This window comes from Rhamphochromis longiceps, linkage group LG14, assembly GCF_057381845.1.
Source record: "Rhamphochromis longiceps isolate RC_006_pf linkage group LG14, R_longiceps_female_GT1.1, whole genome shotgun sequence".
Taxonomy (NCBI): Eukaryota; Metazoa; Chordata; class Actinopteri; order Cichliformes; family Cichlidae; genus Rhamphochromis; species Rhamphochromis longiceps.
The window spans coordinates 9170490-9191263 of record NC_140570.1 but is presented as its reverse complement, the minus strand read 5'-3'; the positions used below and the strand labels follow the sequence as shown (position 1 = coordinate 9191263).

The 20774-nt window shown below is 40.9% G+C and overlaps 1 protein-coding gene across 1 annotated transcript in view; it reads left to right on the top strand.

The window, feature by feature from the left end:
* The window catches only part of LOC146653543 (calsyntenin-2-like), a 367985-nt gene that overhangs the window by 343265 nt on the left and 3946 nt on the right, over positions 1–20774 (top strand). Inside the window, exons 12-15 of the mRNA XM_085379506.1 lie at positions 7361–7572; positions 12556–12726; positions 12820–12965; positions 15256–15379. Coding sequence (XP_085235632.1) covers positions 7361–7572; positions 12556–12726; positions 12820–12965; positions 15256–15379 — 653 coding nt within the window. The remainder of the gene's footprint in view (positions 1–7360; positions 7573–12555; positions 12727–12819; positions 12966–15255; positions 15380–20774) is intronic.

Sequence of the window (20774 nt, the reverse complement as noted above, 5' to 3'; positions counted from 1 at the left end):
ATTCGATCCACGATTCGATTTAATTCGATTCGATTCGATTTAAATCTGGGAAATTTTGACAGTCAGAAGTATAATTCAGATCAGAACATTTACATATTTTTGTATCTATAAAAAGGAAGCTGACACTCGCAAGACTTTATCCAAGGTGTGAGCATCACAGCAGATGCCTTTGTGTCAAAGTAGCTGAAGATAAAACACAGAAAAACATGAAGGTGATTTTCCTGGCCTGGGATTTTATAAAAATATTCTGCAGTACATCAAAGACGAAAGAAAACCATTAATTAATGAACATTACCTCTGACGTTACAGCGGTTTTATTAGACACACGGCTAAGCATTTTGCATTTTGAATAATATTAAAAAGTTTAAATTTGTTCAGTATTGTTCTGGGGGCCTCTGGATGTCTGGAGTTTTGATCTCCTCCATACCCGCTTCACACCCTGGAGGACGGGGCTGTGGCCCCCCCACACTCCCTAGCAGATCATTACATGGAGAAACCTTTGGAATGCAAGCATGCTGATCCACACAGGTATGCACACATGGGTATTCACAGACGCGGACTAAAGCTTTCTTGGCTGCTGCCTCAAAGCACACTGTGCGCTGTCTATCTTGCGTGCTGCACAATATCGTTTATTATTTAGTAAATATTGATATCTATGACTAGCTAGTTTATTGTGATGGTGCTTTGTTTTCTCTATTATTATGTTACTCTTTGTTGTTTGCTGTCTCCTCTGTTTGTTTTTTTTGTTTGTTTTTTTTTTTTCTCCATACAGGTGACCCAGGAGTTCTTTTTTTTTTTTCTCTCTCTCTTCCCCCCCCCCTTCTCACCGTCTCTTCTCCCCTTTGGTTTTCTTTCTTTCTCTCCCCCTCTTTCTCTCATTCATTCCCCCTGTCCTATTTATTTAAAAAAAAAAAAAAAAAAATGACAAAGGATGAACTGAAGCTCTGCCATCACGTAATGTCGCATACTGCTGTTTCTGATGTCATTTAAAAAAAAAAAAAAAAAAAATTTGTTCAGTATTGAACAGCAGAAATGAGGTTTTCTTTTCGGAAGAATGTAAAAGGGAAAAAAACAGCGGCCGACAGCGCTGTAAGCAACAGTAGACTTGTGCATAACAAGCAAGCGAATAATGAAGAAAGCGAAACTGTTCGAGAGAGAGAGAGAGGGTGGGAGGGAGAGAGGGGGAGGGAGAGAGGGAGAGAGAGAGAGAGAGCTGCGCATCGCAATGGAAGCAAAACAGTAAAAGAGTGAATTCATGACGATGTTTATGTGAAGCGTTTGGATCTTCTTTAGCTGCTGGTTCGGTCAATATTGTTTGGAGAGAGATCAAACTAACAGCTTTAGAATCAGCGCATAAAGGGCGTGAACACAAAGCGCGGACCCGGATCAGCGAGCTGTCGGCTTTCAGCCCCGACTGTGAGAAAGGCGACATCTAACTGATTCTGATCCGCGGGTCAGAATCAGTACCTGCTCTCATTTACTGTTTGGTGGTTCTTGAAATTTTGTGAGATGTCACCAGAGATTCTGGCATTTCGGACAAAATAAATTTATATTAAAAAATCAATTCAGGATTTTAATGAATCGATTTTACGTTATCCAAGCCAGAATCGATTTTAATCGATGAATCGATTATAAAAACCCACCCCTATGTGTTACATGTTATATTTGTCATAAATTAAAGAAAAACTCACATATGAGTTTAATTTAGTTCATTTCTGGTTTCTTCTACGTCAACATCCACACACACACTGTTAATTAGCAGGATGTTTTCTTATTCTTATTCAGAATATGGCATAAAACATGTGTGATTGCTCATAATTGATTTCAATTTTGAGCCAATTCACAACAACAATCACCAGTATGAGCTTTATACAGGTCTTTGAAAGGTGAAGACCTTGCAACGTTAGAGAAAGCCAACACATTTTTGTGGCACAACTTCACCTACTTCCAAGGTGCATGGAGAAGACAAAGATCTGATGATGTGAAGATTACTGCAACAGTTAAAGTATTAGGGAACAACTTTAGTGGGCGACCATATCCGTTAATGCCAGAATCTCAGGTTAAACCTCACAAAATTTCAAGAACCACCAAACAGCTAAAACAGTAAATGAGAGGAGGTACACGGATTCTGCACAGACATAAAAACAAAGCACCCGCCGACGGATCAGAATCAGTGAGATGTCGCCTTTCTCACCGACGGCACGGACACGGTCGGGGCTGAAAGCCGACAGCTCGCTGATTCTGATGTTTTGGCGGGTCCACGCTTTGTGTTTACGTCTTTTTTGCGCTGATTCTAAAGCTGTTCGTTTTATCTCTCTCCAAACATTATTGACCGAACCAGCAGCAAAAGAAGATCCAAACTACGCTTCACAAAAACATCGTCATGAATTCCCTCTGACTTTTGCTGTTTTGCTTCCACCACACTTCATGCACTGCTCTCTCTCTCTTCAACAACAGTTTCCCGTCTAAAAATCTGTTTTCTGCATTATTCGCTTGCTTGTTACGCACAAGTCTACCGTTGTTTACAGCGCTGTCGGCCGCTGTTTTTTTCCCTTTTACTTACTTCCGAAAAGAAAGCCTCATTTCTGCCATTCAATAGGCTTCTGAACAAATGTAAACTTTTTAAAATTATGCAAAACGCTTAGCTGTGTCTGTAATAAAACCGCTGTAACTTCAGAGGTAATGTTCATATGTTGATTAATGGTTTTCTTTCGTTTTTGATGTACTGCAGAATATTTTTCTAAAATCCCAGGCCAGGAAAATCACCTTCATGTTTTACTGTGTTTTATCTTCAGCTACTTTGACACAAAGGCCTCTGCTGTGATGCTCACACCTTTGATAAAGTCTTGCGAGTGTCAGCTTTCTTTTTATAGATACAAAAATATGTAAATGTACTGATCTGAATTATAATATTTCTGACTGTCTGAGGCAAAATATATGTATGTATATATATTAGGGGTGCAACGATACACAAAATTCACTGTTCGGTTCGATACTTTGGTGTCACGGTTCGATATTTTTTTGATACAAAAAATGTTCATGCCTTTTTAATTTGTCATTTATTAAAATTATAAATATATATTTTAACTCAAAGGTACAGTTTTTAAATTAAATGTTGCTGAAACAACAAAATAATTAAAAAATAAAATAAATCTATCTGATCGATAAATCACTCATCTTTGGAAAAGAGAGTTTATTACAGAGAAATGTCTCTTTCCAAAATAAAAGCTATACTATACGCTTCTTCTGGGCTATATTCTCAGCAGCATATTAAACATATCAGGTCCCCATAAGGAGAATCATGTGCTAACGGCTGTCTAAATGACTCGGGTAAAGTTTGCAGCATGCGTGCTTGTTGTTTTTGTCTGCTTCCACTTGTCTTTGCACTAGGATGATGTCGGCGTAAATGTGCAGTCATATTCATTTTGTTCCCACTAGTGCTGTTAGAGTTAATCTCGTTGAAATGACGTTAACGCCATAACGCAGCAAATGTAATTGAGCATTGCGTGGAACATCCAACATACTGTTTTACTTTAGTCCATGACGCGCTTACCTTCAGGGTCATACTTCACATGAAAACCAAAATAGTTCCAAAGGCCAGATCTGAATGAGGGTGGGGGAGGTTTAATTTCGGGTAGGGTTGAGGCAGTTGCCATGTTGCAACGAGCTTGGCTTCTGTCTCGCTAGCTTGCCCCCCCACACACACACACACAAGAGCACACTGCGCTCAGTGGATCTGCACTCGACAGTGCAGCCTAGGCGGAGTAGTCGAACGCAGATCCACTGAGCGCTCAACACAGACAGCATCGTCAGAAGAAAAGTTGATCAAATAAATTAAAAAAATTTGTATTGTTCGATACATATGCGTACCGAACCGAAAGCACTGTATCGAACGGTTCAATATCGATACATGTATTGTTGCACCCCTAATATATATATATATATATATATATATATATATATATATATATATATATATGTGTGTGTGTGTGTGTGTGTGTGTGTGTGTGTGTGTGTGTGTGTGTGTGTGTGTGTGTGTGTGAAATGTGGCTCTTCATGAAATAAGTTAAAGATATAATTTAATTAGCAGTTCTGAAAAGTCATAAAATAGAATTGCTCGGCTTAATAAGCAACTTAAAGGAGTGTGTTAAACAAGAGTACGATGGTTACACAACTACCATACTCATACCTACTACATTTTTCTTAAGAATGACAACTTTACATTTATGTATCTTCATCTCAGAGTGTAAATAATTATTTATTTTGATACATTTGTTTAACCAGTTGGTCCTGATATGATGTTTACAACAGCATGTAAGTGCGGTATTTAATTAGCCATTTCGTGTTCATTAAAAGCTACTTGTAAAGCCAGGCTGATTAATCAAGTTGACATGACAGGCCTATCGTGCACACAGTAAAACCCCTTAAAGGGCATTTTCTGCATCAACATCAACAACATCACTAATACCTGACTTGTGTTATTGTTCTAGCAAATACTTTAAAGAAAACTTTTCACTTTTCTTTGGCAAATCTACCGTCTCCTTTCAGCTTTTCTAATGCTAATCACAAACAATTCTAACCTAGCTGTAGGTGACCCAACATATACAGATTCATCAAGTACATTCAAGCATTGCAGAATCATTTACATGAGAATGTAGCTGAGAAAATAGAGGCTGCATAACAGCTGAAATCGTATAGCCCAGACTTCCAATCTAGGAAAAAAAAAAAGTTATGAATTCTCATAGCCCGTTACAGAGCCGCAGCAGGGAGACAAGGCAATGATGTCCCTCCCACTGACAGATGTTTGTGTGCTTGAAAGGCCTTCGGTGAAATGTAAAAACAAAAATCTGGCTTGTTTGTTTGGCTTTCAGTGCTTCTACTACCTCTCCTTCCCCCGCAATGCTCAGTCCTCCGCCTCGACACAGCCTCAGCCCGTCCTAGCCTTTTCTCAGTTTAATAACTCATGCGTTCCGTGTGATCTGCAAACTGCGCTGTGTTTATCAAATAATGCAATAGAAGGGCTGCACGTCAGATGCCTGCCCTCATTTGTGTGAACATGTGTGGGTGAATATGGCAGATCTGTGTGTGTGCTGGGTTATTCTCTCTCTCTCTCTCTCTCTGCATGACTGTATTGTGAGCTCTCAGCTATCGAGCTCGAATCCAAGCCTCTGCATTGAATGTTGCCAGTGGACGCTGGGCATTTAAAGGCATGCTATCACACGCAGACAGGCAGCCATGCACGAGTGAAAACGCAGCAGGTCTGTGTCTGCTGCCTAAGCACTGACAGGATGGAGCGGTTTGCCTCTTTAATAACTGCACGCACTGTGGTCTGGGTTTGAACCACACAGCTGTGGTTTGAGCACAGCTGAGAGGGCTTGATGCCATCGACAAGCTTTATTAGTTGCTATAAAGTTCCACAGTTTTACATTGTGATGCTGCATAGGTGTATGTCAGTTTGTCTGAGGGCCAAAATGTTTATAAAATAAGTTTTAAGCACTTTCCTGTCACACTTTGGTGCTGTGTATCAGCTAGATAGTCCTTATAGAGCAGAGGACCTCAACCCGCAGGCCACGGACCTATACCGGTCCGTGAGTCGTTTGGTACCGGGCCACAAGAGTTGAGGTTCGGGTGTGAAATTGATGGTTCTCAGGGTTTTTTTTATCAGTTTTCAACGTTATTTTTTATCGTTTTTATCGTTAGCTCGGTTCCCCTGGGTCTTTTCCCGTGTTTTATGAATAAATATTCTTTTTTTTGGTATAGGTACTGGTTTTATTTTATTGTATTTATCTGCGACACCTTAAAGGCCAGTCCATGAAAATACTGTCGGACATCAACCGGTCCTTGGTGCAAAAAAGGTTGGGGACCGCTGTTATAGAGTATGTGGCTTACTCTCAGTGACCTACTCCTTAGGATTTAAACATCTTGACTGAAATAAGGACAAGTGTCAACATTTAAAAAGGGCAAACTACTGTCACACGCTGCTGATAGGTAACTTTAACATCTACAGAAGACTGTGGTCAGTGGTTCCTATGCAGCACTTTTCTGCTCTGCTACTTTAAAGCACGAATAATTCCCATACATTCATATAAGCACATCTTTCTGTTTAACACTCACAATCATTCACACTCTGATGAACACATCAGGAGCAACTCCAGGTTCAGTATCTTGCTCAAAGTCTCTCTGGCATGTAGACTGGAGCAGCCAGGGATCGAACCACCAACTTTCTAATTAGTAGATGACCTGCGCTACCCCCAGAAAAATTACCCCCCAGTGTCACAGTAGCATTATTATCATGGTATGTGTCCACACGATCTGTCATTTCTACATTTCCATGGACCGTTTGTCAAATCAGCCATTCGTTGGATTCTGGTATAGTTGTACTACCTGCTCCTCATTAGCATAACGATGATGTCTAGGTTACTTTGTGCAAATCAGGGCATCTGGCGTGATGTATGACGCTCTGGAAACTTCTGAAAATCGATTAAAATGATCTGCGTTTAGCTCAAATGAGAGAAGATTGAGCAAATGCTTCAAAAATACATGTCACTGGACTATCTTTGATCCCAAAGAAAGCTTGTGTTTGAGCCCTCAGTGTACAGTGCACACTTGTGTGAGGCTGGAGGAGTGGGACAGCACCCATTAGTCATCATCACCGTCATCATCATCACTGTCCGGTGTCTCATCCGGCCAGCATCAAGTTTGTATTTACAGGAAAATACGGATAATTTTGTTTGAACGTTTGACATGTTTTTTAGTTTTCTTAACCAGAACGTCTCGTCGTTGTGGAGGAATTACATTAAATGACATTAAATTGTGTGGATGGATTGATTGGATTGAAGATAATTGCTCCTTTTAAATAGCAAATTTTAGTCACAGTTGTTAAATATTCAGAAGTGTGATCAAAGGTTTGTGTGGGCTGCAGAACACACATTTACATTTATTATAGCACGAGTATAGCTCCGTATTTCCTGTATTATTTGTGTATTTTTGTACTATTTTCTTATGTTCCAATAAATGCTTATGTACTCTGCCATCAGAGGCCTCAAGATACTTTCCCATAAATTACATGAAACAGAAATTAAAACAGAGCTTTAAAAAGTTCACCAGCAGTTATCCCATACCTGCAAATCTCTGTAACCATGCTCACCACATGGAGTCTTCACTCTGACTTCATCAGCTGTGTGGAGTGTCCAAAACTTTCAAAATCTGATCTGTATCATATAGCGGTCTCTCCACAAAATCTGCTTAACCAAACAGCATCTTCACACTACAGCTAAACGGAGCAATGCAGTAAAACACCACACTAATTCCAGCTTGGGTTCGCACAGTCTCTCTCACTCTTCTGCCTCTCTGCGTCCAGGTGTTTTGGTGAGGACACGTGTATTACCATCCCAGATATTGATGCAGTGGTGATGGTGCTTCAGCCCAGTGAACCCAGGATCACAATCAGCGGAGTGGAGAGACTGAGCCATCCAGCCTCCGACTTCAGAGCATCAGGAGGGATTGTTCTGTTCCAGGACCTCCACATCATCAGCACAGTCACCAGGGCAGACACTGCTGCACATCACACAGGTAAGACACTTATGCCAGTATGGCAAGTGTGGAAAACAATTGACCACGGGCAGCAGCGGGTGGAGAGCCAGTGAGGGGTTACCCGTAAGGCTGAAATCAGGAGGTGGAGGTGGACTAGATCATTTCACACTCGGGGAAGAGGAAAGGAAAACTCTAATCTAGTATCCTGATTGTTTTCTTGCATGTGTGGGCTCATATTAGCATTTTTTAAAGCTACATGTCACTTTCTGATCATTTTAAATAATGCTCTCAACAATAAGTTTACACACCAGAAAGTGCAACTTTGCGTACACTTCACAAAGTGGGATATGCACTCCTTCCCACAGGTAGAAATCTGTCTCAGCTAAATATTTTAGCTTTTTTTTTCATATTCATAATATGTTCACTCATTCATGAAGTTCCATAGCCTATTCAGCGCCAACTGTCTTGCAAAACAAACCTTCAGAGAAAGCTGAAACATTTCACGATGCCTCGTGAGATTTTGAACAAGCAGCAACGAGTTCTTCTTTCATCTAGTACATCTGTGCACAATACAAACTCGAGGAAACTAAAGATGGGCTTTTGCTCCCACACTGACAAGTTCTCTAACGTGTACAGGATGCAATAAAACTTCAATAAAACTGCTGCTTTAACTCCATACTACTGACAACATCGCCAAAAAATGTGAATAAAGGTTTATATAAACCTACACATGCATTATGTGACTGTAGCAGAGGTTGAAGTAGTATTCCCGCTGTCTATTCGCAAACTGTTAACTCTTTTGGAAGTCCTACAAATAAATATAAACATCTGAAAGCCACTTAGCAACCCATCTCCAATTTTCATGGAGTCATACCTGTTGTCAACTGCACCTGGTATGTTCTGTGCTGGGGTTTGCTACTACTCCAATTTTTCATGTATGCACACTGGAAGGTGTGAAGGTCCCAAAACAAAGTCAGAAATGGATCAATCAAAACTGGGCACTGGTGTGCAGATCCCTGATCTACAATGAAAGACCTTCAACAACACCTCCCTCACCTAAGCTTGCAGTTTAGAACTGGTACCAAATTGACCAATCCACTGCAGTAGCAATGAATGATTCTTTGCTGGTTTGTTCCTTTGTAACATGATGACGTCAAGCTTGTGGCAGTGTAGCTCTGAGTCACTTACAAGCCCTTTACTTGTCTGTTTCTACGCTGACTCAGAGATAATAAAACATAGTAAAACAGTAGAATTGTAAATCAATTTAAAAAACTGATTTTTTAAGTAGACCACGGCCTTCGTGGTGTATGTCCTTTGAATGTCTCGGTCCTTTGAAAACCGAGAAGGCCGGAAGTGCGAGGCTGTTTAATGCGACGGTCTAGCCTTCAGATTTGCATCACCAGCTATCTCGGTGGACTTTAATAAACTCAGCCGTCTGCTCCTTGCTCCCTAAACTATAACAGCACACTGAAGTAAATTCTCTACCATCTCACACTTCTGTTTAATCAGTTTTCTCCTTGATGTTCATTCAGCTGTGTGAAAACTATAACTTTAATCTCAGCAAAACCGATTTATTAAGGAACAAATAAAACACTGAAAAAAGCCAAACAATAACATTTTTAAGTTATCCAGGTGACTTATATATCATGTTTAACCAGAGTAGCAAAAGACCACAGGGAGTTTGAAAACGATGTGCCGGGAGTTCGCTGTTCTCACCGGCTCTAGTGAGCCTTGAAACCCCGGCTAGCTATCGAGCTGCTGGGTAACAGACGTCTCCAAAAACGTCGGAGCACTTTCGCAAATATGTGATGTCTTGATAAATCAAGCAGATATTTGAAGTTTACACAGCTGCATTCTCGCCTGAAAATATCTTAAAAGTTTATTTTGTGACCCAGAAAGAGTAATATGGTTAAGATCAAAACTAAGTAACTGCCGCCATTGTTGGGAACTGGAATTGGCTGGGCCACGCTATGAATTCTGGGATAGGTTGGGCCACGAAGGATAAATCCGACATGTCCTTCAAATTCAGGAAAATGAGGGACACATTTGTCGGAGAAGCCTTTGAATTGGGGCAGCCTTCATCGCCTGGCTGTGACATAATCAGCCTTCAAATGCGGCCTCCAAAGGATGCGGCCTAGGAATTGGGACACAGCTTATATATCTACATGTACCCTGCCTCCTACTTAACAGGTGGGCCAGCTTTAATGAATCTTAGTGACTAATAACATCTATTTCTTTTTTTAAAGGATTTATTATAAATCCCAGTTCTTTTGATTTTTGTATATATCTTGTTTCATTTCATCATCCTTCTGTGAATGCGATGTTACGTTCTCCGTTTGTGTTTCACGCGTCACGTTCATCGTACATCACTCATACGTAACTTCATGATCACCAGCATCCCAGACTGAATTTTGTTTGACTCACCGCTAAATACGAAATGAAGTTAAAAATGGTCCTTAAATTCCTTAAATTTTTACAGATTCCTAGCAGACAGCAGTTTGGTTTGGTAAAGCTGAAGACGTTTTTGACGACCATTAGGACTGCATGGATCTTCCAACAAACACTGCTAAACTGCATCTAAAAATTCATTTTTCATGTTTTGCAGTAGATTATGATTAGAAATACTTTTTAGACTTTTTAGAAACAAACGAGAGAAAAAAGAAAAAGTACCGTACCAAAAACAAATCAAATTTAACATTGTAAAACTTCTTGCTAGGCCGTAACACTCCCTCAAAGCCTTTTCCAACTAAGGGTCTAAGTGACAGCCTTTTCAAATCACCTTGCCAATATGTTGAGTCAAATGCCCGCACAGTCCTTCCCTGTGCACACAGGTTTGTAGGTATACCCTTTACTATCTTAGCCTATGCAAACGCCCTCCTGCTGAGTAAGCCCTATACCTACCAGAGGACTGATTCGCTAGGTTACGCTGCCTTGCCCGACCGCAAATGAGTATGACATTTAAATCCCGAAGGCTTTGGTCTCATCCAACGATCTGGCCACCGAGGCAGGAACCATCTGGCTCGGCCCCAGGCCCTGCCGTTGGCAGCCAATTAGGAGCAGATAAGCAGAGCGAGAGGAAGGTTTTAGCCCACCATTGTGCGTAATTCGGCACAGGAAGACGAGTAGAAAGCGGTGTCCCTTTCAGGAGTTTTTGGAGTTCTTTCTGCTGGTGAAGGAGATATTCTGGCTGGGGGCGAAGAGATTAGCTGGAAGCCACAGAAAGACATGGAAGAGGGAAAAAAGGAGGATAGATGGGAAGATGTGAGGGAGAGGGCGTCACGATGAAGTTCTATAATGAGCAGATTTTGTATTCTCTCAAGGCTTAAAGGATTCAAGATAAATCACATATTTCTTTTTCGGGGCATGCAATAGGTTTCTTTTGGACCCTGCTAATCACCCCCTCGCCCTCTTCCTTGCTTTGTCTTTCTGTCATTCATTTGTCTTTTTATTAAGCCTGCTCAGCACTGCCTCGTTTCTCTCTCTCATATTTCCGTATCTTTTCCAGGCTTATTCTGATTCTTTTATTCAAAGGCAAGGTCATCACTTCTTTCTTTAACTTGTTTTTGACCCATTTGCTTTAACGGTCATCGTTTTTTCTCTTCTTTTCTGCTTCGATCCAGAGTTTTCTTTAGTTTTAATTTCTTTACTCATTCAGCACTCTTTATCTTCTTTCTATTTTTTGCATTCTCTCTACCTTCTGCTCTTGTTTTTCATCTCAGCCCAGACTAGCTCTAAGGTCAGAATTGACTGCATCACCACACTGTTCAAAATGAGTGTGTGTACTCATATATTACTCTCTAATTTCCAGTCAATTCAGTAACCACAGACTGCATATAAAAGCCAGACATATCCACCTTGACATGATGGCTTTGTTTGGGAAGTCATTCTTAATCATTTTCAGTTTGGCATTATCACTTAGTTTTTAGTGAAACCTGGTGCCAGCCTGTTAACTCAGTTAGTAAACTGCATCAATAATTCATTGGGATTTAAAATAAGATGCAACAAAAGGTAATCAGCATTTTATTTCAGGGGCAGGGTCTTGGATGGACCCACCTTTGGATTCAGCTGCAGATTCCCATAAAAGGAGATCTCAACCTGAAACAATAGGCTAAAATATGGTTAAATACTTCTATCGTGAACTACAGAGCACTTTGAGGGAAAGAAAATGTAATTCATTCACAAAAAGCATACATACCTTTACTTCTAGGACCCAAATTTTTTTCCCCGTTTTGCTCACTTTCCTACCTTTTCTCGGCTGCGTCAGTCTCCCCACAAACACAGACACACAACATACAGTGTCTGTCCTTCTCAACTGGGGAGCTGTTAAAAGGGGCATAGCTGGTTTCCTCCCTTGGGAATCTACAGCGAGGGAGAAAGCTGGGTAGCAGCTGAGAGGTGGAGGCTAGTGCTTAGCAGACTGTCAAAGAGCCCCAGCAGCCACCCAGAAATGCTGTGATGGGAGCTGTCTGCAGGAACACGGTACCACAGCAGCTCACAGCGCTGACTGTGTTCAGAGAGTTCATGGGTAATTGGAGCCTGGGAGTGGGAGTAGGAGTAGGTGTTGTGTCCTGTGCTGTTCGAATTATGGTTCTTCAAAGCGTGCACCGTTTTCTTCCACACACATTTTTTGGCATGGCAGCAGCAATTAGACTGCTGAAATGTGACAATTAACGGTACATTCATTCACGCTGGCCATGTTTGGCACCGCGTATTTGATTATTAGTTTGGATCATTCTGTGAGATTAGAACAAAGGAAGCTGAGCTAAAATAACCACCTGAGAAGCAGGAATGGAAAAGAGCTGCAGTGGAGCTCATTAGCAGTAACAGCATATTCGGAACTAAAAATAGAAATTGACCTCAAACACTAAGTTATAATACCAACGCTATCTTCGGCTGGTAAAACACAGGATGGAGTGAGCTGAAAGCAAACTGATGCTGATCTTCTTTAGTTGCCCTCTGGGATGAGCATCAGAGGGGGCAAATTATAGCAAATTGCATGTGTGTGTGTGTCTATGTGTGTAGCACATCGACCTGGAGTGATGGAGGAGATCATTCATAACTTAGACTACTGTGATGTCCTGGTGCTGGGGGAGGAGCTGAGCCCAGAGCACGAATCTCTCCAACTGCAACGAAGCGCTCTGCTTGGAAAACACCTTGATGCAACCAACTCCACCTCTGGCATGTCCATATACGGTAGGTTACTGATGCCTTTTTAGCTGGCTCCTATCTACCACTACTACATATACTAGCTGGACAAACCTGTGCTGTCTCTCTCTCCTTCCACAGGCGTGGACTCCATGTCCAACTATGAGCAGGTGATCCGAGAGGTGCGCTACTACAACTGGCGTCCCGGGCAGCTAACAGAGAGGCGTTTTCGCCTCACCTGTTCAGAGCTCAACGGACGCTACACCAGCAATGAGTTCAGCCTTGAGGTCAGTGTGAATCACAGATAGGATCCTCTTCATACTTATTTTTGGCATCTGTCAAAGTAATCCATATTTAATAAAGAAAAGATTTTAATAAGATGTATTTATATCATATTTGTCCTTTCAGTTCATCCTCTGTCTGATTCAAGCAGTTCTTCTTCTCTCCCTTTAAGATACTGTAGCTTTCTCCTGATTGGCTGCCACTTGCAAACAGAAGGTTTAGAACAGCAGGAGTTGGGTGCCTGAGATAGCCATGTTAATTGTATCCATTACATGGTTTAGATGCCAGGTCTCTCTTGGAAATGAGATTTTTAATCTCAATTAGATTTTTGCCTGGATAAATAAAGGCCTAATTAAAAAAATAAATCCCCACTTTTGTCACTTCACAGATCTGAGAGTTGAAAGGTACTCTTCAAAAGCGAGGACTAAAGGATTACTTGTATACATTACATTCACGTCATTATGTGGAAGTATGAACGTCTAACGAGAGCAGCCATCATTAAAAGTATACATAGAAAATAAGGAAAACCATAATGGATTATTTTAAAATTTGTGTAGTGAATTCACCTGTTGACCATTCTAGAAAAAAAACCTTACGGGAGCATTGTTACTGTCCACTAATGTAGAGATTCCCAAAATATGGACCAGGGAATCTCTGCTTTAGTGAAGGTACTGCAGGTGGGTCACAGCGATGACATAAATTCAGTTTGAAATTACGAGTATGTAGAATTACATATTTATTTATAAACTTTTATTTATTTATATAAAAAGTTAAAACTAGAGTTCATTAATAGGAGGTGGTTAGTTTGTGAATTTACTGCTCTTGTACTGAAGTTTGTGTCCCATCAGCCTTGTATGTGACTGGAAAGTATTAGCAGCTTATAGCCAACAGCCTGTGCTGTTTATGTATTTTGAATAAAATGGAAATGCATCGCTTTCTTGTGTATTTTAATTAGAATGAGAACGGGTAGGCCCCATGAGATTTTCAGGTTTTTAAGTGTGTCGTGGCTCTCTGGGACTTTGGGAATGTGTTGAGTATAGCTGAAACTATCTGTTTAGACGGAAATTGAATCTCCAGATAGTTTGATAATCACCTGAGAATTTTGTTATACATTATAATCCCTTTTCATATAAACCCTCCATGTTTCCTATCCATGTGGTGGTCAAGGCTCTATTGATCATGGTAGCTGCATCAACATACTATTTTCTGCCACACATTTACGCCTACAATGAAGGGAGAACCTATAAAGTTTGGGTGACCAGTGTAGCCACGTTTGCCATTTTTTAATCGGAATATTAAAGGTTGAAATAAACTAGAATTATCTTTTAAAGCAATATGCCAAACATTAACAAGTTCTTGCAGTCCAGATGTAAGGACTTTCTTCTGTTCTTCATCAAATGACAGTTTAATTTGTTTTTACACAACTGTGTGAAAATTTGCATTCAGTTTTTATGATGTAAAGACAATGACTTGTTCATTAATCAAAAGCAAACTGTATGATTGTTAAAATTAATATTTTAAGTGTATGACAATTGTTTTTAATGGGCTGGACTATAATTATTCAGGTTAATGCATTTATACCCAGTGCTTTTAATTTTACTCAGCCCGCCCACTCCCAGACAAGCTTCAAGTATTTCTAAAAGGCAATGTAAGAAGATGTAACTGACAAGCAGCTTGAATAAAACAGATGTACATTATGCTCAAAAATCATTAATATCACTAAGTGCCACTAGAGATCGTGTTGCTTTTTACTACCAAGTGAAGCAAAGTGCTTGAACTGGCAAAGTGACTGAGCTGACTCAGCTGAGGTCTCCACTTTAACTTTCAGGGCGAATTTAAAAAAGAACCTCAACAAGCCTTCCAGCTGTGCCACTTCAGCCTCTTAGTAGCAAAATACCGTCTAAAATACCCAGGCTGTAAAAGACTTAAACATGTCTAAAGAGGCCTCAGTGTAACTTTGAACACCAAAGTCAGAGTAGGCCTCACATTAACACACACACACACACACCTGTTCTTTGTGCATCTGTCCCTACTCTGAGAAAGGTTTGACTTATTGATCCATCCCTGGTGTTCACACTCAAGTATTGATTTGGTTCTGTCTCCTAAAATATCCAAGCATAAATTTGCTTCCACATTTATTCCATTTTCATTTTCATTTGTCACTGATTATAATATCAGTCGTTAGAGTTGAGGCTTTTTTGGTTGTGCAGGTAAACATTGAATGTTGTAAAATGTTTATTTTGATGGGCATACTTTCTAAAATCCTCACTCCTGCTTCATGTGTCCCCAACCTAGGTGAGCATCCTGCACAGTGGAGAAGCACGGGAACACGTCAATCACGTGGTAGCTCCACCTCCGTACGTGCAGGTGGTCCACCATCCGTCCATGATCCAGGATCTGTACCCCATCCACAGCTCGGGTAAGAAAAAAGCAACTGGGGTGGATTGTTTACAATTTTTTAATGTCACCTTCAGCCAGGATAGATTATGATTATTAATACATTATTGTTGCGATAGACAGGAAGACAGGTTTTATTTTTAATATAAACCAGAGTTATGGTGTCATTAGCATCAGAAACAACCTGTTAAAGCAATTCTAGGCCAGTGAAAAACCTGAAATGGATTAAGGTAAAAAGCAAAAGGTCCAAAGTGAAAGAAACATTTTAGGTCACCAAAAACTGAAACATCTTATTTTATTACATGAAATCTCTGCCTGCCCATGAACTCCTCCTAGATCATCAGGAGTTGAGCAACCATACTTGGCACCTGTTGGGTTTTAACTATGTCAGATGTTAGAAAAACATCAGGTTGCCTAGCAACCACCTACCATTTATGTACCTATAACAACTTATAAAACCACCATTTTGATTTCATAACAGTAACATCTAATTTGTATATAACACATCTGAATTATGCATGTTATATATTAATCCTATCATGTTGCCGGGCAACCACCATCCAAATGACCTGTTTTTACCTTTTATACACCTGTAAGGCCTCATGAAAGCATCCTGTCATTTCGATTTCATGACAGTACCATCTCATTTATATCCACAAAAGCTGCCACCAACTAGCACCAGGCTAACATGACCCATATAAACATCTCCAACCCATATTCTGCTTTTCTTAATGTGATCAAGTATATTGATAAGTATATGTCTGTGAAGGTTCTCAGTCATCCAGGTCATCGTAGTCAAAGGATCTTGCAAAGAAAAGCGTCTGGACTTCTTTAAGTTACTTGAAGACGTTTCACCTCTCATCCGAGAAGCTTCTTCAGTTTTAAGGTCAAATGGTGGAGAGTCCCAGATTTAAACCTGGGACCACTCACATCCTGGGCCATCTGACCTCAGGAATTCGCATGATAAGGTGGGGCCAGGTTTCACAATGAACTCACCCGAAACTCTGGCTGATTGGGACCCACACCCAGTTTCACACCTTGGCTCAGGCGATTAGAGGATCATCAGGGGGTCCTTTTGTCCCTCTGTGGGGGTATACTCCCACTAGGTTTAAATCTGGGACTCCCCACCATTTGACCTTAGAACTGAAGAAGCTTCTCGGATGAGAGGTGAAACGTCTTCAAGTAACTTAAAGAAGTCCAGACGCTTTTCTATTGATAAGTATAAGTTTGCCAACAGCACAGACAGAACAAACAGTACTGTAGTATGGGCATGTACCAGTAAACTAAATTCCATACCGAACAGGACTTGAAAGTAGCTGTAGAAGTAAATGAATCCCTGAAGATTATTGTAGCCAGCTGCTATAGGTTAAGCTGTTAGTTACAAAGCCCTCTGCATGCACAAATGCAATGTTTGAACAGACTGTCTTACTACACATTCTGAGTTATCACTCTATTGCAGGTATTAGTACTCTATAGTGAATAGAGGACAGTTGAAGAAAGATTGTGGTTGTTAGGGGTTCATTCTGAAGCTACATAGAGTCTGCTTCAGTAATATTGAGGTTTAACACTCCTGGAACAAAAACTCAAAAGAAATGTGGAGTGGCTAAATGGGTCATGTGGTGAGTACCTGTGAATGCAGGTATGTGGTGGAGATGTTTAAAAGAAAGAAAACCAAACAAAACCAAACAAATCAGCCCGTTTTAACAATGTCTGTCTGTCTTCTACACAAAACGAGGAAAAGGAAGAGCAGACCAGGCAAAGTGGGCGGGGTCATCACAGCACAGTATTTCACCGTAACCATGCAACAAATAGCAGGAAAAGAGAGAAACTCCTCAAACTCCAAATAAATTCAGGGACTCAAACTCAGTCTTTCTATGACAAAGACGAGCATTATCAGCCACTGTAGCTGGCACATGTGGCAGCGCAGGAACTTCAAATAGAGCTCCACACATTGATAGGGAAATTAGTCACTAAGAGACATTTTTAATTAAACTACCCTGCAGAAATAGTTTGGCATTAGTTACCCTGACTCCTGCCCTCATATTGCAGTGTTAATGACTGAAGTATAGCACAGATCCTGGAGGGGGGCACAGAGCGCTGCTTAAATGATCTTACGCACAAAGCGTTCATCGTGTGGGGTTTGCAGTGATAGAAATTAGTATTTCCACAAATCGGGTAATGCAGTGAGTTTTAATCGGAAAAAACGAACATACGAGTGGTGAAAGAAGTCAAAGAAGCAAGAAGGTTCTGAGTAAAGTTCATGAAATATTGTTTGACTGACAGTTGAGAGCAAAAACTTGCATTTTTGACAGTTGTCAAGTCATTTTGAGACATGAAAAAAAAGGAAATCAATAAAGGTAAAGCATTATAAACAAGGCACAGCTACAAAGCTTAAAGTTATAATACAGAAGTAAAAAGTATTAGGAGTCTTGGATTAGTTGCATACATGACTGCTCAGCTTAGAAAATGGGAAAATTCAAATGTGGAAAAAGTGTTGACGTAAACTTGACAAAACACTGCCTCTCAAAGGAAACCATGAGAGACAGAGGGTGAAATGCTGAGACTCAGACTCAGGAGCCTCTGCTGTGCCTGTGAAGAGTTTTTCTGTCAGCCATCCATCCCAGGGTAAACATAGCGAGATCCAAGGGAACGCTCCGTTCCGCTTTCTAGTTTGTTTATCGCAGCGCTCATCAGACTGCTGCTTTCCTACTCTGCGCCTCTCCGTGATTGAGGCCCTCCCAAATGATGCAGCAGGCTTCTTACCCTCCTCCTGAGCACATGAGTGATCTGAAGTTAAAAAAAAAAACATGGAGAGGAGGAGAGACATTGGTCTTAATCTAACACATGAGATTTAATTATTCATCACACTCTAATGGATTCTACTTAGAGTCCTGGAGAGTTCAGTGGCCGATGCTGTTAACGGCTCAGAGAGTTGGAGGGTGTGTGTGAAAAGGAGGTCAGGGGAGCGCAGAGGGAGGTGGATGGTGGGCAATCGCCGAGCCATACGTGACAAATAAAATGTTTCAATACATTTTTACACCTGTGACGCGATTTTGTCTAATGTTTCAGACGGCCTGACGTATGTAGAGTATTAGCAAACGGCAAGATGTGTGTCACATGGTGTGCGTACAGACACACAAGTTACATGAAGGTTCAAGAAGATGTGAAGATCAAAGCCCGTGGATTTAATGTGAAAATCTAGGAGCTAGAGCGAATCAAATGATCAATTGAAGAGTCCTCTGTGAGCCTCAACCTCGTTAAGCAAGCGAGCACGCACACACACACATACACACACACACAGGAGGGACTCGTGGGGAGAGGGCAGGCGCAGAGATGTCGTGTTAGTTCAGTAGGCTCGAGATCAGAGTGGATGAAATAAACATTTTAGTTCAAGAGAAATCCCTCAGTCTGTGTTGTGGGTATGGTACTAAAAGGGTCTATGATATATCTTTGCAGTCATGTGCTGCATACAGGCCAGATCTAAATGTGTTTAAAGCTGGTGGGGGGGCAGAGCCACTAAACACATGAGGAGTAGGGGGAGCTGCAGGATGACAACTGAGTTTTTAAATTTGGTCTTTTTGAAGTTTGTTTTCATGTTCTAACAATTCCCTTATAAACACAAAAACCACAATTTTAAACCATATTTAAACAGCAAGCAACTAGCAATGCTTTCTTATGTTTAGTGGCAGCAAAGAGAAACGTTTCATGTGTTGATCATATAGAGGAAAAATTGAATTAAAATTTTAATATTTCATCCACTTTTTCACCCAGTAAGTGACCATATTTAGGCTACAAGGTGTAGCACCAGCTGGTACCCCCACAAACTATTTGGGTGCAGCACAGAGACCTGCTAATTAGTTTGAACAGACTATCAAAATGTTTGCCGAATTTCATGCACCAAAACTGGAGCACAAACTTCTTGCATGGTCTGTAGCGCACAGAAAGTGCACTTATGTCCCATATTATTGAAGTGAAGAGGCATCAGCAGCGCAAACCCAGTTCCGTGACTTGAACTAGCAGGGCTGGCAGAAAGCTGTCCAAACCTGTCAATCGATTGACTTTTTAAGGCTTTTTAAGACCCCGCAGGGGACATGGGAGACATGCGAGATCTCGCAAAACTAACTCGGGATCTCGCAAAACTTTTGCGAGATCTCGCAAAAGTTGAACTCCAACAATGGCGGCAGCTACTTAGTTGTAATATTACTCTTTCTGGGTCACAAAATACACTTTTAAGATATTTTGAGGCGTGAATGTAGTTGTGTAAACGTCAGATATCTGCTCGGTTTACAAGACATCACATATTTGCAAAAGTGCTCCGACGTTTTCGGAGATCTGACACCCACCATCTCGAAGCTAATGGGAGGTCAAGACCTACTACAGCCGGGAGGAACACCGCTTTCCCGGCACATCGTGCCTCGACCTCCCGGTCGGCTTCGAGCTGGCGGCTAAAACTTTTGCGAGATCTCGCAAAACTTTTGCGAGATCCCGAGTTTGTTTTGCGAGATCTCGCAAAACTTTTGCGAGATCTCGCAAAAATCCGTCTTAATTTTTTTTTCTCCCATGTCCCCTGCGGGGCTCCGTACTTAACAAGATCCAAACAGGTTAGTTATAAAAAATGTAACCTGCCATAAAGTTTTCCCTCAGCCTGAACAGTCTTGCTAAAGTCAACAAGACAGTTCAGCCTGTAGACATGATAACTTTATACACAGTTAAAATGGGAGTCTGCTCATATTTGGAGCCTGCCTCTAGTGACCATTTAAAGCACTACAGTTTTTTGTCTCTTACCATTTCTGCTTTCTATCTTTTAGCCCTAGATGTTGCAGTCTGTTTTCACTATGCACTGCTGTACAAAATCTTTGTATTTTGCTAGGAAAATATCGTTTGTTCTGTTCTGATGATCCCACACTGCTTAAATAATGTTAAGGTCCGGGCTCTGGGGAGGCCAGTCCATGACTGATAGTGTCACATTGTGTTTTTTCTAAACAGATGTGCTTTTAGTGCATTGGACATTTGACTTCCTGCTCCAAACAATGGCAGAACCTTCACCATCTTTTTCAGATGGCTGTAGACAGTCAATGTTGGATCGTCCTAATTTGTACATATTGACAGCATTTTGAACCAGAATTTTCAAAGTTGGACTCATCAGACGTGCTGCTACTGATTTTCAGTCCAGTTCTTGTGTAATCTGGCGTATCTCAGCCTTTTCCCTTCCTTAAGAATGGCTTCTTGACAGTCATCCTTCCACTGGGACCATTTCTCACGAGCCTTCAGTGAACAGTAGTTGAATCAGCTGAAAGTCCAGATACATCTCTCAGGTCCTGTGTCAGGTCTTTGTTGGATTTCTTCCTTTTCCATAAGGATATACTGATCATCTGCTGCTGTAGTTTTTAAAGCCTGCCACTTCTTTTGTCCTCTGC